Source organism: Oncorhynchus tshawytscha, linkage group LG07, assembly GCF_018296145.1.
Source record: "Oncorhynchus tshawytscha isolate Ot180627B linkage group LG07, Otsh_v2.0, whole genome shotgun sequence".
Taxonomy (NCBI): Eukaryota; Metazoa; Chordata; class Actinopteri; order Salmoniformes; family Salmonidae; genus Oncorhynchus; species Oncorhynchus tshawytscha.
In genome coordinates, this window is record NC_056435.1 from 30273993 (window position 1) to 30300416 (window position 26424).

Consider the following 26424-nt stretch of genomic DNA (forward strand, 5'->3'; position numbering starts at 1 on the left):
AGGTCTTGTGTTAGTTGGAGGGTTGGAGTCATGCCAGGGCTGGAGTCATATTGGATCTGTCAGCCCCCTGGCCAGGGAGAATCCATTCCCTCTGTCATCACCACAACCAATTTATTTACATTCAAATCCATCTTGATCCCCTGTGTGAACGCCCATCTCTCTCTCTCTCTCTGACAGACTGCAGCTTATTGCCAAGTCACTCCATTAGAAGGATCTTGGGGCCTTGTACTCTCCAGTGTGTGAACACTGTTTATTTTTTAAAAAGCTAACAAACTCTGAAACTGTTGGATTTGTTGTTTTCCTGTCTGGCAGTGAATGTGATATTTTCGTATCAAATATGGCATTTGGTGGTTTTGTCCTTTTTGTAGAGCGACTTTGTTTCATTTTCCCACATCCCACAAGATGGCAAATATAAAGGTAGACCCTGCTGAATACATAATGGAAGACAAACAGTAATATGGAGAGGAGCTGAGACTTAAACGCTATCTGTTGCTGTTTGGTTTTCTAACTCCTCTGGGAGTGGGAAGGTATCTCAGAAACATGTCTTTGGCTTTTTCACATTACAGTTGCTAAGGGATATGGCTTAGTTTGTGTACTCCATGAATGGAACCTAATTTATACGTTATATTTGTTAAGGCATATCTGGTTATTGATACAGTTATCATATGCATGGTTTTCTCCCAAGCCAACTAAACTACCGTACTGGACAGCGGTGGTCACCAACCGGTCGATCTCCAAGGCATTCCTAGTCGATCACCAAACCTTTCTGTAAAAAAACAAAAAACATTGATGTAGTCAACCTTGCGTTCCTATTTTTTTAATTTTTTTGCACTTGATTCAGCAGCCCTAGCACTGGGAAAGCAAAGTGTTCCCATTTTGAACCATTTCATGCATGTGAAAGTAGAACTCTGCCTACCCGGCAGGCCCAGAGAGCAAATCAAGTGCACCTATAGGCCTACCGCTGGCCAATCCGATAGCTCTCGAACGCACAGCGATGTTGATACTGTGAGATTTCCAAACTTTTAAAACCATGGCTAGAGAGAGACTCAGCGAATACAGCGAAGAGCTGCTTTTTTACGAGTAAGTTCATGGCTAAGTTGTTATTCGGCACTGTCAAAGCTATAAAATGTGTGTTCTCCCTACTTCCACTCATGCTACAACCAGCACTGCAGCTGCAATGGAGTATAGCAAAGTGTTTCCATATGCTTGCGTTATTATTATTAGCGGCTTGTCTTTTTTGATATCGAGGAATATTTCACTTCTCTGGTCATAGGAGTAACCACATGAATTGGTGCATGAGGCAGAAATAATGCAGTGCGACTTACAGTTGAAGTCAGAAGTTGACATACACTTAGGTTGACATACACTTTCAACCACTCCACAAATGTCTTGTTAACAAACTATAGTTTTGGCAAGTTGGTTAGGACATCTACTTTGTGCATGACACAAGTCATTTTTCCAACAATTGTTTACAGACAGATTATTTCAATTAGATTCACTGTATCACAATTCCAGTGGGTCAGAAGTTTACATACACTAAGTTGACTGTGCCTTTAAACCGCTTGGACAATTCCAGAAAAGTCTGTCATGGCTTTAGAAGCTTCTGATAGGCTAATTGACAACATTTGAGTCAATTGGAGGTGTACCTGTGGATGTATTCCAAGGCCTACCTTCAGTGCCTCTTTGCTTGACATCATTGGAAAATAAAAACAAATCAGCCAAACCTCAAAAAATAATTGTAGACCTCCACAAGTCTGGTTCATCCTTGGGAGCAATTTCCAAATGCCTGAAGGTACCACGTTCATCTGTACAAACAATAGTATGCAAGTATAAACACCATGGGACCACGCAGCCATCGCATCACTCAGGAAGGAGACGCGTTCTGTCTCCTGGAGATGAATGTACTTTGGTGCGAAAAGTGCAAATCAATCCCAGAACAACAGCAAAGGGCCTTGTGAAGATGCTGGAGGAAACAGGTACAAAGGTATCTATATCCACAGTTAAACGAGTCCTATATCGATATAACCTGAAAGACCGCTCAGCAAGGAAGAAGCCACTGCTCCAAAACCACCATAAAAAAGCCAGACTATGGTTTGCAACTGTACGTGGGGACAAAGATCGTACTTTTTGGAGAAATGTCCTCTGGTCTGATGAAATAAAAATACAACTGTTTGGCCATAATGACCATCGTTATGTTTGGAGGGAAAAGGGGGAGTCTTGCAAGCCGAAGAACACCATCCCAACCGTGAAGCAGGAGGGTGGCAGCATCATGTTGTGCACACAAAATAGATGGCATCATGAGGCAGGAAAATGATGTAGATATATTGAAACAACATCTCAAGACATCAGCGAGGAAGTTAAAGCTTGGTCTCAAATGGGTCTTCCAAATGGACAATGACCCCAAGCATACTTCCAAAGTTGTGGCAAAATGACTTAAGGACAACAAAGTCACGGTATTGGAGTGACCAAAACAAGGCCCTGACCTCAATCCTATAGAAAATGTGTGGACAGAACTGAAAAAGCGTGTGCGAGCAAGGAGGCCTACAAACCTGACTCAGTTACACCTGCTCTGTGAGGAGGAATGGGCCAAAGTTCACCCAACTCATTTTGGGAAGCTTGTGGAAGGCTGCCTGAAACATGTGACCCAAGTTAAACAATATAAAGGCAATGCTACCAAATACTAATTGAGTGTATGTAAACTTCTGACCCACTGGGAATGTGATGAAAAAAATAAAAGCTGAAATAAATCATTCTCTCTACTATTATTCTGACATTTCACATTCTTAAAACAAAGTGGTGAATCCTATCTGACCCAAAACAGGGAATTGTTACAAGGATTAAATGTCAAGAATTGTGAAAACTGAGTTGAAATGTATTTGGCTAAGGTGTATGTAAACTTCTGACTTCAACTGTAAGTTCTTTGCCATAAGCTGGAAGATTATGCCCCCGTTTCTTAGTGGTGGGAGGGAGGAGTGACGGTGAGCCTCGCTGCTGCTCCCTCCCTCAGACTGACCGTCAGATGTAGGCCATCAGTCCAGTAAAAAAAAGAAGCTGTGCCTCACGAGTAATAAAACAAATGATCAGTTACCAGTGTGATCATATACCTACATGTTTTCAATATAGTAAAAAAGTCTGTCTAGCAATAATCAACAACTAACTTGACAGACCTTGAAGAGTTTAAAAATAATAATGTGCAAATATTGTACAATCCTGGTGTGCAAAGCTCTTAGACTTACCCAGAACGACTCACAGCTGTAATTGCTGCCAACGGTGATTCTAACATGTATTTTCTAATAACATAGATGGGTGAGAAAACCAATACATTTAATCCATTTTGAATTCTGGTTGTGGAGTAAGTCAATACTTTCTGAAGGCACTGTAGCCTGTTTGAACAGCAGCAAGCTTCCAATTCAAAATCTATTCTGAATAGGCTACGGAAAGATGGAGTCTCCCGTCGGCATTCCCATGTCATTCCCAACAACTGGTATTAGGTCTAGAGCTAAGCTGTGTAAGTCTGTTTATTTTATCGGTTTATTTACTTGTCTGTTGACCAAATTCTTGAGATTAGAGGATTTTTAGGACGGTAGATACAGTCAGCGATGGCCAACGATGATTGCTGTATGTGAGTTGTACACAGATATTTAAATAGATTTTGGTAGGCTATTTCAATAACTCAGGGCTAACACATTATGATAGCCTAATATATATACAGATTCACATTCAGGAAAGACATTTTGATCTCTATATACTATTGGAAAGAGCAGATTCTGAGGTTTCCAAATCAGCTACTTTTTCCAAACAACTCTTAAATGAGTGGATGAGCTCTGTTTTATAATCAAACTTTTTTACAAAATGGCCGCAATTCCATGCTTTGCACAGGAACATAATTAAACTCAAACTATGTGAATTTTTTGCTTATGTTGTTTAGGAACTAAACCCTTCTTATTTCAGGGTTCGGTCGGTATTTCACACATTTTCACACAGACCCAAGGTCCGTGGCCACCAAACGGGACCCGACCCAGATCCAAGGGTCAACTACAGAATTTTGGACCATACCCAGATCCAAGGGTCAACTACAGAATTTTGGACCCGACCCAGATCCAAGGGTCAACTACAGAATTTTGGACCCGACCCAGGTTGGACCCATGAAGACCTCTACTCCACACACAGAATGAATCCAGTCAAATGACAGAAAGATGGCATCATCATCTCCCCTCTAATTAAACAGTTGTGGTGACTGTGATTCCTGGTGCTGGCCTCTGTTGGTGGGGGATCTGTGGATCACAGTCACCAGCAACGTGGAACTGACAGCTGTCTGATGAATTACAGTGCCTTGCGAAAGTATTCGGCCCCCTTGAACTTTGCGACCTTTTGCCACATTTCCGGCTTCAAACATAAAGATATAAAACTGTATTTTTTTGTGAAGAATCAACAACAAGTGGGACACAATCATGAAGTGGAACGACATTTATTGGATATTTCAAACTTTCTTAACAAATCAAAAACTGAAAAATTGGGCGTGCAAAATTATTCAGCCCCCTTAACTTAATACTTTGTAGCGCCACCTTTTGCTGCGATTACAGCTGTAAGTCGTTTGGGGTATGTCTCTATCAGTTTTGCACATCGAGAGACTGACATTTTTTCCCATTCCTCCTTGCAAAACAGCTCAAGCTCAGTGAGGTTGGATGGAGAGCATTTGTGAACAGCAGTTTTCAGTTCTTTCCACAGATTCTCGATTGGATTCAGGTCTGGACTTTGACTTGGCCATTCTAACACCTGGATATGTTTATTTTTGAACCATTCCATTGTAGATTTTGCTTTATGTTTTGGATCATTGTCTTGTTGGAAGACAAATCTCCATCCCAGTCTCAGGTCTTTTGCAGACTCCATCAGGTTTTCTTCCAGAATGGTCCTGTATTTGGCTCCATCCATCTTCCCATCAATTTTAACCATCTTCCCTGTCCCTGCTGAAGAAAAGCAGGCCCAAACCATGATGCTGCCACCACCATGTTTGACAGTGGGGATGGTGTGTTCAGGGTGATGAGCTGTGTTGCAAACATAACGTTTTGCATTGTTGCCAAAAAGTTCAATTTTGGTTTCATCTGACCAGAGCACCTTCTTCCACATGTTTGGTGTGTCTCCCAGGTGGCTTGTGGCAAACTTTAAACAACACTTTTTATGGATATCTTTAAGAAATGGCTTTCTTCTTGCCACTCTTCCATCAAGGCCAGATTTGTGCAATATACGACTGATTGTTGTCCTATGGACAGAGTCTCCCACCTCAGCTGTAGATCTCTGCAGTTCATCCAGAGTGATCATGGGCCTCTTGGCTGCATCTCTGATCAGTCTTCTCCTTGTATGAGCTGAAAGTTTAGAGGGACGGCCAGGTCTTGGTAGATTTGCAGTGGTCTGATACTCCTTCCATTTCAATATTATCGCTTGCACAGTGCTCCTTGGGATGTTTAAAGCTTGGGAAATCTTTTTGTATCCAAATCCGGCTTTAAACTTCTTCACAACAGTATCTCGGACCTGCCTGGTGTGTTCCTTGTTCTTCATGATGCTCTCTGCGCTTTTAACGGACCTCTGAGACTATCACAGTGCAGGTGCATTTATACGGAGACTTGATTACACACAGGTGGATTGTATTTATCATCATTAGTCATTTAGGTCAACATTGGATCATTCAGAGATCCTCACTGAACTTCTGGAGAGAGTTTGCTGCACTGAAAGTAAAGGGGCTGAATAATTTTGCACGCCCAATTTTTCAGTTTTTGATTTGTTAAAAAAGTTTGAAATATCCAATAAATGTCGTTCCACTTCATGATTGTGTCCCACTTGTTGTTGATTCTTCACAAAAAAATACAGTTTTATATCTTTATGTTTGAAGCCTGAAATGTGGCAAAAGGTCGCAAAGTTCAAGGGGGCCGAATACTTTCGCAAGGCACTGTATGCACAGACTAGGGTTCCAGGGTTGGACACACACACACAGACACACACACACACACATACACACACACTCATAGGCCTTAACGGACTGGCTTTTTGGGGCAATCTGCAGTGGCTACATCCATTTTTTAGATGTATTAGTTGTACCCATTGATTCTTGAAGAATATAACTTAGAAATGCCTCAGGAGCTTAGTTCAACTGTCGTACCAAAATATAAGCTTCTTTTACTCCAATGTTTGCAAACAAAAGTAAATGTAAACCAACACTGTAATAGTGTTGGTAGCCTCAAAACATGGTTCAAACTATACTTTTGATATCATGGAAGTCCTTGCCTCCATAGCTCGGGGGGTTAGTTATTGTTTCAACTGCTGATTTTCCCTTTGAGGAGGGAAACGTATTAAGGTACCCCCTCTTCTCACTCTTCCTCACCTTCCTTGTACTTCTTCTTCTCCTCCTGGTGTCCCCATTATTCATAAAGCCAGGGCCGAGCGGGGTAGTTCCTCCTTCTCACATATCCTCTACAGATTAAGGGGATGATGTGTAGAGCCCAGACCCCATGGCCAAAGTCAACTCAGGGGAGACGCCACTAATCTCTCCCCATCACGGGCCACACTGCTGTGGGAACCTGTGGGATTATGACGATTCCTTTCGACTGCCACAGACTAGTCTCAGCCTGGTCAGGCATGCCTTGTCTGCACGGAGGTGACACTGAATACATCAGCCATTTATTCATTTAGATGTCTCTTATTCGCTATTGCCAAACCCCCCCTAGCACCTCTGCTGGCATCTGGACAGAGCATTATGGAGTGTGAGAAGGACTCATCATCTGCCATCGTCTCCTGTTTCCTTCACGTGTTGCAATGTCATCACTTCCACAGAGCCAGTCTCAACATTCTGCTCAACCCCCTGTTTCTCTCTGATCTCCTCAGGTCATAAAAACCTCATCCAGGTTGCAAGACCAGTCGATTTGTCAGATAAAGAGACTGATAGCTTGACGTTTTCCAGCGCTGCGTGATAAAAAGCAGAGTTGTCATCTCCAATGAACTCAGTGGCATGGTGAAGAGACCCTGGTAGATCTACAGGGATGCTGCTGTGCCCTGCAGCAGAAACACTGTTAAAGCTCCGAAACAGATCAGCACTGAGACTGTAGAGGGGGTCAGCCATACACTGTTAACCCTGGTGCACCTGTAGTAAACCTTCAATTAGTGTGAGCTGAGCGGGTGTTTAAGCGGCTGTCAGCCTGGCGCTTGTAAATACATGCCACCTGTATCCGTGTGGCTCATAGTAGCATGGAGATAACTTTCGCCTACAGCACATAGGCTGAGGAGGGACACACCCAATCAGGGTAAGCCTCACACGTGAAAGAACTGCAGGAGATACTGTACATGCATATTATGTGATCTCTGGCCTCTTCAATCCAAATGTATCTTGAGAGAGAGCCTTGCAGGGAACAAGTAAGAGATAGACAGATAATGAGGGAATGTGTGGAAGACCGAGGGACTCCGAACCTGGACCCATCGCAGGCAAGCAGCAGTGCTCCTCTGCTGATCCCTCTTTTTCCGTAAAAACACAACTGTTAAACTGGCCCCAGTGGGACCCCAGCAGAGCGGAGCGCTACAGAGACACCATGAATATGAATGACCCAGTCAAGCATGGAGCTACACAGCACGAGGGACCCACACTTTTGAAGACCCCATAGCTAGTGAGGGAGGGGACATGGGTAACCTCTGCCCCCTTCCTCTATCCAACCCCCCGCCCCCCCAATGTTTACAGTGACAAGCCACATGAAATCATTACCTTTTGGTCCTACTTGTTACTGGTTCCTGTGTCGAGGCAGGAGCCACTAATGACTGGGGCTTGGTGTTGGACTCCTCTCCAGAGCCTACATATCAAGACGCTGTTTGAAGCCTGTTTAACCCCCAAAAAGGGCTCATGTTTAGCGTCACCATGCACAGTGGGGGGGGGGTATACTATTGTCACAGCAACTGTAAATGAATTGCTCATTTGATTAATGCAGTGCTCTGACGTGGCTATTATTTCCATTGTCACAATCCCTTGTGGAAAAAAATATGAATTACATAAAAATCAAGTCTACGTGCTCCTTTGTCCCATCCATATTGTTTCTATGTCAGTCTATGTGGGTCATTCTCCAGAGTGAATAGCCCTGGATAGGGGACTGGGGTTTCAGCGTCGCTGCCCATCAAACTCTGGAACCCCAGACGCTCGCAACTCTGACTCTAATCATCACCTTCAAAAACAGCCCAAAAAACAACTTGTTCAGTCTGGCTTTCCCCTCGGTTGAGGTTAGCTCTTAATCGCTAGCTTAGTTTATTAGGATCCCCATTAGCAGCTACTCTACTCTTCCTGGGGTCCACAGCTTAAGCTAAGTAGCTTTCATTGCTGTTTTTCCTTTGTCTTATCCTTGTTTTGTTTTTGACTCTCTTGCTGCACCGTGTCCTTGGGTTTCTAGAACGGAGCTTTGAATCCCATGTATTATCATTGACTACACTGAGTATCCGCCCTCGTAAAGCCTGTTTATCAGCACACTGACCACTGGGACTATACAAGCTGTTGGACTCCACACAATAAGACTCATTATAACAACAGCTCCTGCAAAAGGAGCTTTCAGTTTGCCCGTGGCAGATTTTCCTTATAATAAGACTCTATAATCAGCTCTGTCATATTATCATATAGTTTCTGTTGTTAATGTGTGCTGCCCAAAAGTGTTGGGATTTATTATTAAGAGATTATCCATAGACAGTCCCCAAGCGGTTAAATCTCTGCAAATGGATAAGGAGCCTGGCTGGATCCTATAGAATGAGAACTGGATGGGGTTTGTCTTTCTCTGAAGGAGGATCCCATTGGTGGAGCAGGCCTGGGAGGCAGCGGTGAGGGAAGCAGATGGGGATAGGGATAGGGAAGCAGCGTCGACAGACAGATAGGGATCAGTGGAAACGTCTGGCCTGAGGAAACGCTGTGCTCATGTACCACTATCAACACCAGCCACCACCCAGGGACCCAACCAGCCATGTGATGTAGACAGGTATGGATCTATAGCCAAAAATGTTCTATGAATGAGAGCAGAGCAGACACGGGTTATGGGACGGGGCCCCGTTGACCAGTGTCTGAAATAATATTTCCTTTTGTGATAACCCCCACGTCTGACAGACGCAGGAATGACGGCCCTGTGTAAGTAAGAGCAGGGGTAAGTGTCAAGAATAAGTAGATGGCTGTAATGTTCTGGTTCACATATCACATCATCTGTCACTTCATCACATCATTTGCCTTGATGTGTTATTAACCTTTGGCAGTGTACTGACGTGAGCATAGCGGTGCCATTTTCCCAGCACTCCCAGGCACAGGCCTGGATGATCTCTGACTGCCAAGTGACATCAGGCTGGATGGGCCCATGTGTCACTAATTGCGTGAGCAGAGCAGGGAAGGACAGGAGGAGGGGCTACGGCAGCGCCGCTCAGGCAGGGGCATTCTGTTTCTGGGAGGTCCGTGCCACCCCTCATTGTCGAAATGAACAAGGCCACCCGGCGCCCCACTATCTAACTCTAATTGGCATTACGGCTTGGTTGGCTGCGTGGCACCAGAGCGGGCACCAGAGCCCATGCCAGGTCTGCCACACTGGAGACGTAGCCTTTGTCAGCTCAGGCGATGGAAAGGGTAGCCTGTGACTTAGGATGGGGACGCCACCGAGGACCCAGAGAATGGCATGTCACTTGCCATCAGTTGCTCCATTGGCTGAAGCTTTAGGAAGCTAGTTTTAGGAAGCTAGGGTAAACATGTCATCTCTTTTTGTTGGACTGTTTGTTTGGCTGTCGGCCCACCCATTAAGATAATTAAATGGGAAAGAATAATTCTGCTTCATCCTGAGAAAGCATATGACAAAGGTCATGGTGGGAAAAAAGTGATTGAACCGGGGACATGAAAAATTCCCTCTATGTCTCCTTTGTTTTATCTCAACCTCTTTCATAGAGCGTTTCTGTGGACTTTGTGTCTAATCCAACATTGGAGATGGATGCCTCTTTGTGGCTCTGTGCACATGGGACCCCGGTCATTGTCACCGCACTGAATGATTCAGATGTAATGTCTGGAAGGGTTAAGACTGACGAGCTCTCCTGGCCCCAGGAGAGGAAGTCATGTTTGTTTGCAGCGACTACAAAAAGCCTCCATGTCACTCACTTTGTCCTCGACACAATAGATGTAATGATTGTTAATTAATGAAACTTCAGCTGGCATAGTCTGTGGTTACCCCCACTCCTCCCCCTTTTAACCCCCTCCCCCAGTCGTATTGGGGCAGTACCTCATGAATATTCAGTGAGTGGCTGCTTAATTTGCACGAAGGGGTGTGTATATATAGGCTGAGAACAGAGCGGAAGAGCCTCAGAGAGTGGGGGAGTGTGCGTGCGAGTTAGTGCGAGACCGACTGAGAGCAGAGCGTGCTTACTCCTACTCAGACACACACTCACAGACACACGCGCACGGCTGGCTGCGCAGCCTTCATATAAATCCTGCCAGCTAAACCTATTTCCTTGGAGAGTGGGAGAAAGAGCAGACTGGTCAGTGGCTCATCAGCTCCATATGAGCCAGTAGCCCAGAGAGAGACAACCTGCCTGGCTGACTGGAGGGGAAGACTGGATGGTGAGATTCCTCCACCATGGGATGCAGCCTCTGTACCCTGCAGAAGCCTGAGGAGCAATACAAACTACTCTATGAGGTCTGCCAGGTACTGTAACCACTTCAGCCGGTCAGGAGAAGGCAGAACTTTCAGGGCTGTTAAATCACCGCAATAACATCTGCTAAACACGTGCATGTGACACATACACTTTGATTTGATACGAGAAGTCAACTCAGAAAGTGTAGAGGTTTTGCAAAGGGACGTAGGATGCAGACGTTTCGTTGTCTACTGCTATGTAAATGCTTTACATCTGTGACCGAACTGATTTCTTCACTTGCTGGGATATTTCTGTTTGTGGTTGTAAGTGTTTCTCTGGTGTTGTATATTTTGGTTTCTTTGCGTTTGTAGTTTAGTGTTTTTTTTCTTTGCATTTGCTTCTCTGCTGGTTTCATCCCAGTGTGTTTAGGGCAGGTTGACTAACAGGGTGGGAGTAGAGTGTTGTTGCTGCCTGGCTGGATAGTGTGAACTCTGCGTGCGGGGTCAGGGAGCGGTGATGAGGAGGTGTAGTTAAAGGAGGGCTGATGATGAAGTTGACAGCTCTCTGAATGTGTCTGTTAGTGTGTGCTGATCACAACCCACCTCCTCATTGTCAACAGACCGCTGACTCAGCCACTTCTGACTTTAACCCCTGGTTGACTCGTACTTTAGGTTTATGTTTAACACTATCATGCGCAGTCGGCACATTTTCTCCTGAGATAATAGACAAGAGGTGTCGTATAGGTGTTTGATTCATTCAAATGTATTTTTTTTTTGTTTTCAACCAAGTTTATTTAACAGTGAGGAATGCATCATCCCTTGTCCCAGTGTTTATGTATTTAGCAGCCTTAATTGGAAGGAAAAAGTTAAAGCCGACAGAACATAAATGTATTAGTACCCATCAAGCACACAGGGATTTCCTGTTGTAGGATGAAAGGCACTTCTGATTCAGTGTATATATTACCAACATTGAAAAAGATCACTTGGACATTGTACAGCCTGGGATAAAACCAGGGATAAAGGGGAATGGTAGAGTGGGGAACCATATGGCTCGTCAAAGTCCAGTCGGTCGATTACATCCCTTCTGTCCTCAGATTAACCTACTATGCTAATTAACAGTAGTTACTCTGTCTCGAAGGGCGAGAAGAGCTTCATTTATTACACGTTGATCGAGCCAGCAGTGAGGGACTATAATTCAGTTGACTGTCATTATAAAATGTTTGTTATGACGGGAAAGAGAATGCATGGGGATGACAGCCCTAGTCATAGATTGTTCTCTCTGCTACCGCACGGCAAGCGGTACCGGAGCGCCAAGTCTAGGTCCAAGAAGAGGCTTCTAAACAGCTTCTACCCCCAAGCCATAAGACTCCTGAACATATAATCAAATGGCTACCTGGACAGTTTGCATTCCCCCCCTTACGCTGCTACTACTCTCTGTTATTATCTATGCATAAGTCACTTTAATAACTCTACCTACATGTATATATTACCTCGACTAACCGGTGCCCCCGCACATTGACTCTGTACCGGTACCCCCTGTATATAAGCCTATTGTTATTTTACTGCTGCTCTTTAATTATTTGTTACTTTATTTCTTATTTTTTGGGGAGTATTATTCTTAAAACTGCGTCGTTGGTTAAGGGCTGGTGAGTAAGCGTCTCACTGTAAGGTCTACCACCTGACAAATACAATCAGCACATCTGACAAATACAATTTGATTTGATTTGACAGACATTCAGCATGTAGTTTGATTTCTGTCCAGAAGGGGGTGCTTTAGATCAAACACATGACCATTCCCTGTAGTCAAAGCTTGCTTTTTCCCAGTCTTTCTTCACGTACAGTAGGCCTACTATAGTCATCTAAAAGCAGGTGTGCACTATCACTGAACATGTACTAATAAGAACACAGCTAGACAGTGTGTCAGCAGACAAAGTTTAAGCTCCAAGTGTCTCACTCTGACAGGCTGGTTTTTAGTCTTGTGAGCAGAAACAAAGGAATGTTTTTCTAGCTTTTCATTTTTCTCCGTGTTGTTTTGAGGAAGAGTGTTGTTAGCGTATTACCGTCAATGACAAGCCCGTTTAGTGAGACAGGTGTCGCAGGCTGTGTGTTGGCTGGTTTAGATTAAGCTACTGTACGAACAAGCGCTGTATGCATCTTCCTCATTATTCCCCAAAAAGATGTTCTATTCCATCCCATTAGCGAGAGATGACAGTATTTGGTCTGCAAATCACCCTGCTTTGATCATTCCAGGTCTGCCTCAGAATGACTAAAAGGCAGGAAAGGGGTATGTTTTTGTGATGCTAAGTGGATTCTGGGTTTTGGTAAATCAAACAGCTGATGTGAAAGCCCCCTCTCCTCTATTTACCCCCCTTAAAAAAGAACATGGTACTATAGAGGGGCAATGTCCCTTTGTTCCTCTCCCTATTAAGCCACAGCCAGGCTGTTATTCTGCCTGTCAATTACTGTTGATTGGCAGGCTGTTAGCTGGCGGAATCCTACTGTTTCTCTTATGGCACCCACCCTCCGCCTTGCCCATTACTCCTACCAGGAGGGAGAGCCACCTGAACAGACTGAGCCAGGCAGAGTAGACACGGCTGCTCCGTGTTTCCCATCAAACCCTATTCATCACTGGTAGCTAACCTCGGACAAGCCCATTCAGCAACCCTTCCTTCCTCCCCGATCACATAGATCATGCGATTCAACTTGATACATCTTTTTGTATTGATGCACCTTGACTTCGAATGATAAAACACTAAAGAACGATGTTATCCGCCTTGGTTTCTCCGAGCCACTCTGTTGGCTGAAAGATGAAGCATTATCTCAATGTGACATTGCCAGAAAGGGAAAAAGCTTAGCAATTTGATTAACCTTGCACATTAAAACTGTTTTTCTCTGTCTGCGGGCAGTAGAAGAGTGGACATTGCTCCCATCCAGTTTGTGTGGCTCAATTTGTGGCAGCCTTCAGCTGATGGTGAGAGAGCAGAGCTGTTCTCATTAAGGGTCCAGAGCCTGTTAGCCATGCCGTCAGCCACTCCACCAGCTCTAATTGGGAACATAATGAAGATCTTCGTGACGTCTGTGGCCGCAGGAACGGTGGCTCATAAACCATGGAAGTGTTGTTGTGCAGATTTATTTTGGTCACTCACTCACTGTCCTGAAGAGTGTGCCTTTGGCCAGGGTCACTTCCTGTCAGGACAGAACTTGTACTGTGACAGGGAGGGTGGCCCAGGCTTCCAATGAACAGGGTGAACAAAATGTCGAAATAAAAGTGTATCTGCCGGGCATGCCTTTAGGAGAAAAAAAAGAATACAATATCACAACATCCTGTCGTGGTTGTTTCATTGTCACGCTCTTGTGTTAAGTTTGGTGTGGGTGAACATTCTCACTGCCAGTTTCTCCACCATCCTCATGCGTGGATTAGACCACTTTTAGCCTTTGTGTGTGTGTGTGAGTGCATGCAGGCGTGCATCTGTCTGTCTGCGCTCTGCACGCTTGCCCAAGTTCACGCAGGCGTGTGCCGACAGTGCCCCGTGCCATGTGGCCACCTCATGGGAGAGTTCAAAAGGGTGGGTTTGTGTTTGCCCGCACGCGTGTTAAATGAATCCAATGAGGCTGGGACTATGGTTGTATACAGAAATCAGGGTAGATCAAGGAGGTCTGTCTGTGTCAGTGAGCCCTGAGATGGGATACACACAGATCCTCTTGATCAAGCTGCCTGGCCCACTGCCCACACCACTCTACCCTCACACACACACACACAGCTCCCTAAGGGTTTAATGATGAACAACAATCAATGCTGCTCTCTGTACATCTCACCGTTTACACACACCTACTGCTCCCAGACAGGGAAAACATTGCTGTTATGGATACGAGTCTCCTATCTAGTGAATGTGTTATCTCTAATAAGAATTGCATTTCAACAGGTATCCCTGCTGAATCAGCAATAGCTGGTTGCCGTGACGGTCATTGTTGGTTGCCGTGACAGTGATTGTTGGTATGCCAGAAGTGAGAATCGGTTATGGCAAAGATTTCAATCAAGATACCCTTTGAAAAGCCACTGTTAAGGAATGAGTATTAGTAAGCAGCGTGAACGGCGTCCTGGAGGCAGAAGAAGTCCAGATAATTAGAGCTTTGAGTAGGGCAGGTTAGGTGCAGTAGGGAGGGAGGAGGGACTGTCTCAGTCCCCTCTACAGAAACTTGACCCCTGGAACAGGCTTGAACCCCAAGCTCACTCTTCAAAAAGCGCCGTGCAGAGATGCAAGCTCAGCTGCTTTTGTCAGGGCACTGATGGTTGGGCCGCTGGAAACTCTGTGTGACAGTCCTGTCTGACCCACGGCTCCTAATCTCTCCACAAGTGGCCTGTAATAGCCGCGGCGCCGGTCTGTGTCTTGTATAAGACCCCGGGCTTAATGAGAGCTTCAACACAAGCCCCCCCATTTAAGCTCCGATCCAGACTGGACTTGGCCTCAACAACGTTGTCACTGCTGCTTTACTGTGCCGTCGTTTACAGTGCTCGTTATAGAGGGACAGTTTGGGGGTAAAGAAAGAGATTGATACATTTGTGATCGGAGCTAACTGTTGGAGATACTATTGAACCCGTTATTTGCTAGCAAGATTTTCCACTTCAAAGTATTCTGATATTCATCAGATGTACATGAAACTGGCCAAAGACATTTTAAGCGTGACGTCTTCCTTCAGCCTGACGGAAGAGAATGAGATGAAAATATTTGTCCACCGTGGCCCCAACCCCCCACTGTCAGGACCCCTGTCATTAAAGCATCATGACATGTGGAGCTCCTGGACAGCTCTCCCCCTCTCCTGGTAATGAGGCTTGACAGAGGCGGGGTGGGCAGACAAAGCAGGCTGCGCTGAGGAGCCCACTACACTGTTTAATAAGAGGCAGGTTCACCCTGGTGCGCCTCCACATCTGTTCAACACTGGAGCAGGTGGCTAGCAGCCACTGGGGGGAGTGCTCCTCCTCGCACCAGCCCCCGTCCCTCCTATCCTCCATCCCCCTGTCCCCCATCCCTCCTTCCTCAGGCCGAGGATGGCACTGAGGAGCACAGACACCATATGTAGACACAGCAACACAGACGCTATATGTAGACACAGCAACACAGACGCAACAAACACATTCTGAAAGAAGTTATGCAATGCACAAAACACAAAGGGAGAATCACTAACACTCCACAGAAGAAGGATACGATAAAAGTACATGGAAGTGCACCCATTGTTCTGATACACAGTGGCCGTGTCCGAATACCCGTACTAGTGTACTACATGCTGTACTTAAACTACATACTCGGCATTTCGGCATTCGATCATCCACAAGAGCATTAGTGAAGTCGGGCACTAATGTTTGGCGATTAGGCCTGGCTTGCAGTCGGCATTCCAATTCATCCCAAAAATGTTTGATGGGGTTGAGGTCAGGGCTCTGTGCAGGCCAGTCCAGTTATTCCACACCGATCTCGACAAACCATTTCTGTATGGACCTCGCTTTGTGCAGGAGGACATTGCCATAATGAAACAAGAAAGGGCCTTCCCCAAACTGTTGCCAAGAAGTTGGAAGTACAGAATCATCTAGAATGTCATTATATGCTGTAGCGTTAAGATTTCCCTTCACTGGATTTAAGGGGCCTAGCCCGAACCATGAAAAACATCCCCAGACCATTATTCTTCCTCCACCAAACTTTTTCAGTTGGCACAATGCATTGGGGCAGGTAGCGTTCTCCTGGCATCCGCCAAACCCAGATTTGTCCGTTGGAATGCAAGATGGTGAAGCATGGTTCTCCACTCCAGAGAACGCGTTTCCACTGCTCCAGAGTCCAAGGCGGCGAGCTTTACACCACTCTAGCCGACGCTTGGCATTGCGCATTGTGATCTTAGGCTTGTGTGCGGTTTCTCGGCCATGGAAACCCATTTCAGCCCCCGACGAACAGTTATTGTGCTGACGTTGCTTCCAGAGGCAGTTTGGAACTCAGTAGTGAGTGTTGCAACTGAGGACAGATGATTTTTGCACACTACATGCTTCAGCACCCTGCGGCCCCGTTCTGTGAACCTGTGTGGCGTACCACTTCGCGGCTGAGACGTTGTGGCTCCAAGACGTATCTACTTCACAATAACAGCACTTATAGTTGACCAGGGCAGCTTTAGCAGGGCAGACATTTGACGAAGTGAGTTGTTAGAAAGGTGGCGTCCTATGACACTGCGTCACATCGAAGGTCATTGAGCTCTTCAGTAAAGCCATTCTACTGCCAATGTTGGTCTATGGAGATTGCATGGCCGTGTGCCTGATTTTATACACATGTCAGCAATGGGTTTGGCTTAAATAGCCAAATACACTAATTTGAATGGGTTCCATATACTGTTGTGTGTGTATATATAGTGGGGGGTTTTGTTGAAATTCCACATACTATAAAACTACATTTTTTCCCGCAAACTATTTAGTACGCTAGTATGGTTATTTGGATATGGGCCAGTATCACAGAAATCCCACTATGGTGTATTTGTTCAGTAGCTGGCTACTTTTTGAGTGGATATTGTAAAGCATTATTCTTCACTTAGCCAGGAGTGACATGGGTTGGTCTCTGGCCCCATTCTACCAGGCAGATGGAAATACAACACTGAAGGTTATACCAATGACACAAAGATTATTACATTTGCCACAAACATCAGTCAGATTCCTGAAATAGAAAGACATCATCATTTGGACCCATATGGATATGGGTGTCAGATGTTACTGTGTGGGAGGACAGGCGGACAGGTGGGACGGTTCCTTTTATGAGGACATGATATTTCCTCTATCATGTGTGCATGCTATTTTCGGATATAAACTCAGCAAAGAAAGAAACGTCCTCTCAGTTTCAACTGCGTTTATTTTCAGCAAACTTAACATGTGTACATTTTTGTATGAACATAACAAGATTCAACAACTGAGACATAAACTGAACAAGTTCCACAGGCATGTGACTAACAGAAATGGACTAATGTGTCCCTGAACAAATGGGGGGGTCGAAATCAAAAATAACAATCAGTATCTGGTGTGGCCACCAGCTGCATTAAGTACTGCAGTGCATCTCCTCCTCATGGACTGCACCAGATTTGCCAGTTCTTGCTGTGAGATGTTACCCCACTCTTCCACCATGGCAACTGCAAGTTCCTAGACATTTCTGGGGGGAATGGGCCTAGCACTCACCCTCCGATTAAACATGTCCCAGACGTGCTCAATGGGATTGAGATCCGGGCTCTTCGCTGTCCATGGCAGAACACTGACATTCCTGTCTTGCAGGAAATCACGCACAGAATGAGCAGTATGGCTGGTGGCACTTTCATGCTGGAGGGTCATGTCAGGATGAGTCTGCAGGCAGGGTACCACATGAGGGAGGAGGATGTCTTCCCTGTAACGCACAGCGCTGAGATTGCCTGCAATGACAACAAGCTCAGTCCGATGATGCTGTGACACACAGCCCCAGACCATGACGGACCCTACACCTCCAAATCGATCACGCTCCTGAGTACAGGCCTCGGTGTAACGCTCATTCCTTCGACGATAAACATGAATAAGCCACCTTTTTTCGCTTAGAGATCTATATTGTCTTGTTTAAAACAATAAATATTCATTTTCACAGTCTGCTGCCTCAGTTTGTATGATGGCAATTTGCGTATACTCCAGACTGTTATAAAAAGTGATCAGATGAATTGCAATTAATTGCAAAGTCTCTCTTTGCCATGCAAATGAACTGAATCCCCAAAAAAACATTTCCACTGCATTTCAGCCCTGCCACAAAAGGACCAGCTGACATCATGTCAGTGATTCTCTCGTTAACACAGGTGTGAGTGTTGACGAGGACAAGGCTGGAGATCACTCTGTCATGCTGATTGAGTTTGCATATCAGACTGGAAGCTTCAAAAGGAGGGTGGTCCTTGGAATCATTGTTCTTCCTCTGTCAAACATGATTACCTGCAAGGAAACACGTGCCGTCATCATTGCTTTGCACGAAAAGGGGCTTCACAGGCAAGGATATTGCTGCCAGTAAGATTGCACCTAAATCAACCATTTATCGGATTATCAAGAACTTCAAGGAGAACGGTTCAATTGTTGTGACGAAGGCTTCAGGGCGCCCAAGAAAGTCCAGCAAGTGCCAGGACCATCTCCTAAAGTTGATTCAGCTGCGGGATCGGGGTACCACCAGTACAGAGCTTGCTCAGGAATGGCAGCAGGCAGGTGTGAGTGCATCTGCACGCACAGTGAGGCGAAGACTTTTGGAGGATGGCCTGGTGTCAAGAAGGGCAGCAAAGAAGCCACTTCTCTCCAGGAAATACATCAGGGACAGACTGATATTCTGCAAAAGGTACAGGGATTGGACTGCTGAGACTGGGGTAAAGTCATTTTCTTTTCCGATTGTTTGGGGCATCCGGAAAAAAGCTTGAGCGCTACCATCAGTCCGGTGTCATGCCAACAGTAAAGCATCATGAAACCATTCATGTGTGGGGTTGCTTCTCAGCCAAGGGAGTGGGCTCACTCACAATTTTGCCAAAGAACACAGCCATGGATAAAGATGGTATCAACACATCCTCCGAGAGCAACTTCTCCCAACCATCCAGGAACAGTTTGGTGACAAACAATGCCTTTTCCAGCATGATGGAGCACCTTGCCGTAAGGCAAAAGTGATAACTAATTGGCTCGGGGAACAAAACATCGATATTTTGGGTCCATGGCCAGGAAACTCCCCAGACCTTAATCCCATTGAGAACTTGTGGTCAATCCTCGAGAGGCGGGTGGACAAACAAAAACCCACAAACTCCAAGCATTGATTATGCAAGAATGGGCTGCCATCAGTCAGGATGTGGCCCAGAAGTTAATTGACAGCATGCCAGGGCAGATTGCAGAGGTCTTGAAAAAGAAGGGTCAACACTGCAAATATTGACTCTTTGCATCAACTTCATGTAATTGTCAATAAAAACCTTTGACACTTATGAAATGCTTGTAATTATACTTCAGTATTCCATAGTAACATCTGACAAAAATATCTAAAGACACTGAAGCAGCAAACTTTGTGGAAATTAATATTTGTGTCATTCTCAAAACTTTTGGCCACAACTGTAGACCTAGAGACTATTCAGACTCATGATAATGCATTTGGTAGTATCACCTCTTGCTATCAGGGAAATGTTCTTGTGTACTTTGATCTGCATTCATTTATCCAAACGAAACCCATTCCTGTGCTATGTGTGGGTGGTTACTATTCATTTACAGTTACACAGCTCCTTCATTGGGGCCTTATGCACAAAGCCAGAGACCAGTCATGTATTTGATACTGATAGGACATGATTAAGAGAGAACCAAACAAATCATCTGTGTGCATGTAGGCCTACCATGTGAATGCACCAATCTGTCCCCTGTGTCTGTCTGCAATATACCATCATGAAGAAGCCATCTGAACCGACAGAGGGAAGGGTTTTAAGTGGCGGGGGACATTTTAATGCAGATGATGGAGGCTCATTATGATGTGGAGGCAGGAAGGGCCCTCCCTGAGCTGCTATTCACCGGGAGCCCATCACTGTCCCATGCTACATTCAGGCCCCTGGTGCTAAGTGTTAATGTGGTGACCAGGGTGTGTTTTACTGTGACTTGTGGGACCACCTGAGACCCAAAGCTATGATCCCTGTGTGGAGATGAGGAGCTGACGATGCCCCGGGCCCTGCTGTGATCCCTGCAGGAGTCCGCTTGGTGCCACCAGTCACTGTCATTTGAACGTCTATTTTGATTGGCTGTGTTTGTAACGTGTGTCCGTCTGTCTACCACAGTATGTGTGCTTGATTGCGGATGGGGGGAGCTTTCTGAGATGATTGAGAGAGGAAGCCCTAGGTTACACACACACAGCAGCTGTTTCTACTGGCTCTACATATTAGTGAGACTACTATATCTGTGATGGTGCCGTCCTGAGTAAATGATGGTAGCGCTAACAGACATGGAGCTGCTGCCTGCTGCCTGCTGGAATAAAATAGGATCTGCTGTCAGTCCTCACAGAGGGTGTGTGGAGAAATGAGCCTGTGTGCTGCTGCTCTGCCTGGCTGGCTGCAGCTCTGAGACTGGGTGATTGTGGGCCAGCGGAGTGAGATAAGAGCGCTAATGAAGGGTGACAGAGCCCTGGGTCTCAGCCCCACTGCCGGTGATTAGTACCCCACCGGGTCGAGCCCTCGCTCCCCTTTTGTCTCCATCCCCTGCCCTCACTGTGGAGAACCAGATAGAGGCAACCATGAGGATAACGCGCAGACTCTACCTCACGTTCAGATGTTCTATCAAGTTTTTATTAGTCTTATGTACGGGATACGCATGGTAACATCATCCAATTAAATGTTTTCTTGCGGGTTCCTTCTCGACAATGCAACAACAATGAGAAATAAGAAAAGATATGAATATAAAGTAAATGGCATGAGAATATAATAATACATTCTGGCATAAGTATAATACAGGAAGGCACAATTTATAGTACAACATTTGCCCTCAGAACAGCCTCAGTTGGTCTGGGCATGGACCCTACAAGGTGTCGAAAGCGTTCCACAGGGATGTTGGCGCATGTTAACTCCAATGCCTCCCTCTCAAGTTGGCTGGATGTCCTTTGGGTGGTGGACCATTCTTGATGCACACAGGACACTGTTGAGTGTGAAAAAATAAAACTGCAGCGTTGCAATTCTTGACACAAACCAGTGCGACTGGCTCTTACTTCCATTCCCTTTACTTCCATTCCCTGTGGATTGTGTATGGTACACATACACAATCCATGTCTCAAGGCTTAAAAATGATATCCACTGATTTGAAGTGGATTTAACAAGTGACATCAATAAGGGATTGACCTGGATTCACCTTGGTTAGTCTACGCCATGGAACGAGCAGACGTTCTTCATGTTTAGGAGTGGGTCCAGTGTGCCTGGCATGATGGCCTTGATGTGGGCCATGACCAACCTCTCGAAGCACTCCTACACTCTAAGGTGAGCGTGACAGGGCGAGTCATTTGGGCATGTCACCTTGTCTTTCTTGGTTACTGGGACGACGGTGGTATCCTTAAAGCAGGTGGGTGACTACAGCCTGGGACAGGTTGAGCACACCGCCAGCTGGTCAGCACACACTCTGAAGACGCATGACAAGGGATGCCATCTGGAGTTTTCCTCACGTCAGCCTCGGAGAGCGGAATCACCTGGTTGTATGGAGCAGCGAGAGTCTTCGTGGATGGCTCGGTATTGTCTACCTCGAAGCGAGCACAGAATGTGTTGAGCTTGTCTGGGAGAGGCTCTCAGCATTGTACGGATATCTCCGTTCATCCAGGGTTTTTGGGTTGTCCGGATTGTTATTGTGGGTACATCATTAACACATTTCCTAATGAAGCATGTGACTGACGATGTACACTACCGTTCAAAAGTGGTCACTTAGAAATGTCTTTGTCTTTGAAAGAAAAGCATTTTTTTGTCCATTAAAATAATATCCAATTGATCAGAAATACAGTGTAGACATTGTTAATGTTGTAAAAGACTATTGTACCTGGAGGTGTTTTTTAACGGAATATCTACATAGGCGTACAGAGGCCCATTATCAGCAACCATCACTCCGGTGTTCCAATGGCAACAGTGAAGAGGCGACTCCTGGATGCTGGCCTTTTAGGCAGAGTTCTCTGTCCAGTGTATGTGTTCTTTTGCCCGTCTTAATCTTTTCTTTTTAATGGCCAGTCTGAGATATGGCTTTTTCTTTGCAACTCTGCCTAGAAGGCTGGTGGTGTTTTGCGGGTTCTATTTAATGAAGCTGCCAGTTGAGGACATGTGAGGCGTCTGTTTCTAGACACTCTAATGTACTTGTCCTCTTGCTCAGTTGTGCACCGGGGCCTCCCACCCCTCTTTCCTTTCTGGTTATAGCCAGTTTGCGCTGTTCTGTGAAGGGAGTAGTACACCGTTGTATGAGACCTTCAGTTTCTTGGCAATTTCTCTCATGGAATATCCTTCATTTCTCAGAACAAGAATAGACTGATGAGTTTCAGAAGAAAGGTCTTTGTTTCTGGCCATTTTGAGCCTGTAATCGAACCCACAAATGCTGATGCTCCAGATACTCAACTAGTCTAAAGAAGGCCAGTTTTATTGCTTCTTTAATCAAAACAACAGTTTGCAGCTGGGTTAACATAATTGCAAAATGGTTTTCTAATGATCAATTAGCCTTTCTAAAATGATAAACTTGGATTAACTAACATAATGTGCCATTGGAACACAGGAGTGATGGTTGCTAATAATGGGCCTCTGTAAGCCTATGTAGATATTCCATAAAACAAATCTGCCATTTCCAGCTACAATAGTACAACATTAACAATGTCTACACTGTATTTCTGATCAATTTGATGTTATTTTAATGGACAACAGATTGTCTTTTCTTTCAAAAACAAGGACATTTCTCAGTGACCCCAGACTTTTGAACAGTGGTGTATATATTCCCCAGTGTTGGTGGATGAATCTTTGAACATATTCCAACCAGTATTCTCTTAACAATCCTGACCACTGTAAGTGAATGCCAGACAGCACAGCCTGGTTCATAGCAGTTCTCAGTCATCTTCTCAGTTAAAACTATTGTTCAAATTGCAAGTGAAATGTGCCCCAACCTGAGCACTCCGTTCTTTCACCTCTGGGCTTTTGGACCCCCCACTCATCCCAGTCAAAGCTCTTCACTGCTCTGGCAGCCAAATGGTGGGGGGAAAAAAACACTAACACTCCCACTTGTCTTTTTCTACTAGCACGGACTACTTTATTAAGGAAACATGTACTTAAGACTGTGAAATGTGTCTGTCTCACCTAGCTAGAGTTTCTTAAGACAAATGCACTAACTAAGTTGCTCTGGATAAGAGTGTCTGCTAAATGACAAAGGTCAAATGTAAATATAATGCTGGTTCCATTAGTGTGAGAAACTAGGAAAGCCCCTTTTTCTTGATTAGCACCTGACGCTGAGCTCATTAAGACAGAGGAAGGCAGCAGAATGCCTGAAGGAAGTGATTCGGAGTATTTTACCGATCTGCTGTGGATAACAGAATGTCCCATGCTTAAATCCGATTAGGAGACAGCAACAGTAGTGTCTTTCTCAGCCCGCCGTGCTTATTAGCGCCGTTAAGTTTCTCGCTATTTGTTCTGTAATCCTCCGTAAAGCCTGCCTGCTGCAGTAAATAAAGACTGCTGTGTTTTTAACTGTCGGAGTGCGGTAAGACTTTCCCCACAGTCAGTCAAAAGAATTAAACACACACAAGCCGCGCACACTCTGAGAGAGACCATTACCAAGCTCTTCAATTCGTACTGCTTTTTTTTTTTTTTTTTTAAATGGTTCAACGTTAAATAAAAGAGGTATTAACTGTGGTTGACCCACACTGGGAACGCTCCCGCTTCCACTCAAGCAGCTATAGGCCCCCTGAAACTAAGCTCTCAAGCCTCCATTCACTCTCTCTATCACATCAGCCCTCCTCTCTCTCTGTTTTCAGAAAAATGCAGACTTTGAAGAATTTGCTTAAGAAGTGTATCGGACCATAAAGAGAGACTTTAGAGAGCGAGAAAAGCAATCGCCACTCATGGTTCCTTATGAACAAGTGTCTATAGACTGAGGTTCCCAGGGCTTTCCTGCCTTCCCACTGTTGAAAGGCATCTTCTTTTGCCTGGCAGTTTCCACTCCATTCACCTCACTGTCTGCTTCATCAAAATGACAAGAAGGAGTCTGTCTTTAATGACGTACTCTTCTTTTAAAAAGGAGTTGTTGAAGTTTGAACAACTATAAACTTATTCAGATAGACAAACGTTAGAAGAGAGGCATTGGGACAAAATACACATAACATGTACATAAACTTTTCAGTTTGCATTAGCAATTGAATGTTCCGTGCCGAGAGAGAGTACGGGTGACATTCTTGCTTCGCAGATCAAATGTACCGTAAATATCACATTATCCACTGGCCAGAAAGCATGCAAACTACTATTCAACTAGCTATGCGAGAAACTTTCCATGCATCTACCATCTTACAATCTTGATTAATGCAACAAAACCATATTACACTCTTGAAAAATGGAAAAATTCACAAGCAGGTGCAGACATTTAAATGATTTATTTTCTCCTCCATAAACTCATTAATTTAGCTGCAAGACAATAACAGCCAAAGTTTCACAGCTGCTAGCTAGCAAGCTAATGTTAGCTAACAACATTTGCTTCATCAAGTAACGTCATCATAGAGAAAAATGAAGGCTTACCCCCTCATATGAATGTAAATGTACAGTAACGTTATCATACAGTGTTGTTCATATTATACATAACTACAGGAAACTGTCAAAATAAAGGAAAAAACCAACACAACGTCTCTTAATAGGGTGTTGAGCCACCAGAACAGCTACATGCATCTGGGCATTTTTATACCTTACCTCTAAGCATGATGGGATGTGTATTGCTTCATTAACTTGGGAACCACACCTGTGGAAACAATCTGCTTTCAATATACTTTGTGTTCCTCATTTACTCAAGTGTTTCCTTTATTTTGGCAGTTACCTGTAGATAGCAAGCTAAACACAATGTCTGCATCCTCCTCACAGCTAATGTACTAGCTAACTGACTAACTTCAGCCAACGATAGCGGAACCATTGCTAGGTTGCTTAGAACAAACCATGCTTCATGAATGATGAAGAAAAAAAATTGCGACTGAAAAAGTTGTTAATTCAAGGTGTAGTTGCTGCTTGCATTCCTGCTTGGTTTTGCATTGAAAACATTTATTGTGTTCTGATATTCCCTTAAAGTGGCAGCGTCAATTTCGGAGTAACCGGCTTTGACTGCAATTTCAGGTAAAAACTCAATCAAACAAGTCTAATATAAGAAATATGCCTATACATTTCCGCTGTTACAAAAACAATGCTCTGCTATTACGTTTTTTTGTCCTGTAGAAGTGTTGGGCTTAACAAGACTTCATTTTTACACTGCCCTGCTTGGAGCAGGGCACCTGTCGGCCGAGTGTCGTGCAGGACCTCCGGAGGTAGATGTCGAGACGTGACAAGTTCGCAAGTTTACATTCCGGTAAAAGGTCTAGCCGAGGGGAATTTCCTCAATCTCTAGGCAATCTCTCAGAGTGAGAAGAGGCCCTATAGCACAGACAAATGTAACATGTTGCATTGTATGACTTGGCTCAAATGTGTAGGCCTTTGAAGATAGCAAACAATACACCTCCAAATTGGCACTGTTGATGTTTTTTTCCCCACATGACTTGAAGGCTACAGCCTTGTGCCAGAATGAAAGTTACTGTTCTCTCAAACAGACAGATAAGCCTATTTTGGCAGCAGGTCAGCAATCAGGGAGAGGCTGATACACACACACCTACCTGGTGCCTTCATGCCAAAGTCTTAATCTGGACCTGATTTGCATTCTAGTGGTGTGTGGCGATGGAGGGAGGTTGAGTGAGGATAAGGGAAGGCTGGGCTTTCCATTTGAGTTCCTCATTACCTCCAGGACGTGGACACATGTCTGGGCTTAACAGAGTAGCCTAGTGGTTAGAGCGTTGGACTAGGAACCGGAAGGTTGCAAGTTCAAATCCCTGAGCTGACAAGGTACAAATCTGTCGTTCTGCCCTGAACGGGCAGTAAACCCACTGTTCCTAGGCCGTCATTGAAAATAAGAATTTGTTCTTAACTGACTTGCCTAGTAAAATAAAGGTAAAATAATAAATAAATAAATGTCTGAGGTCCAACATTAAAAGATACAGCTCATTCTATGACCAATGTCAAAATGCAGAACATTTAGTCTTCTATGTAGCATACCAAGTCCCAC

At 44.8% G+C, this 26424-nt stretch overlaps 1 protein-coding gene across 5 annotated transcripts in view; it reads left to right on the forward strand.

The window, feature by feature from the left end:
- Positions 1 to 26424, forward strand: part of pdzrn3b (PDZ domain containing RING finger 3b) — a 127157-nt gene that overhangs the window by 90513 nt on the left and 10220 nt on the right. Inside the window, exon 1 of one of the 5 annotated variants that reach the window (XM_024426815.2) lies at positions 10365 to 10682. The exons of the other annotated variants lie outside the window; for them this stretch is intronic. Coding sequence (XP_024282583.2) covers positions 10614 to 10682 — 69 coding nt within the window. The 5' untranslated portion in view covers positions 10365 to 10613. Of the gene's footprint in view, positions 1 to 10364; positions 10683 to 26424 lie in introns of those variants that run through there. 5 annotated transcript variants of the gene reach the window in all.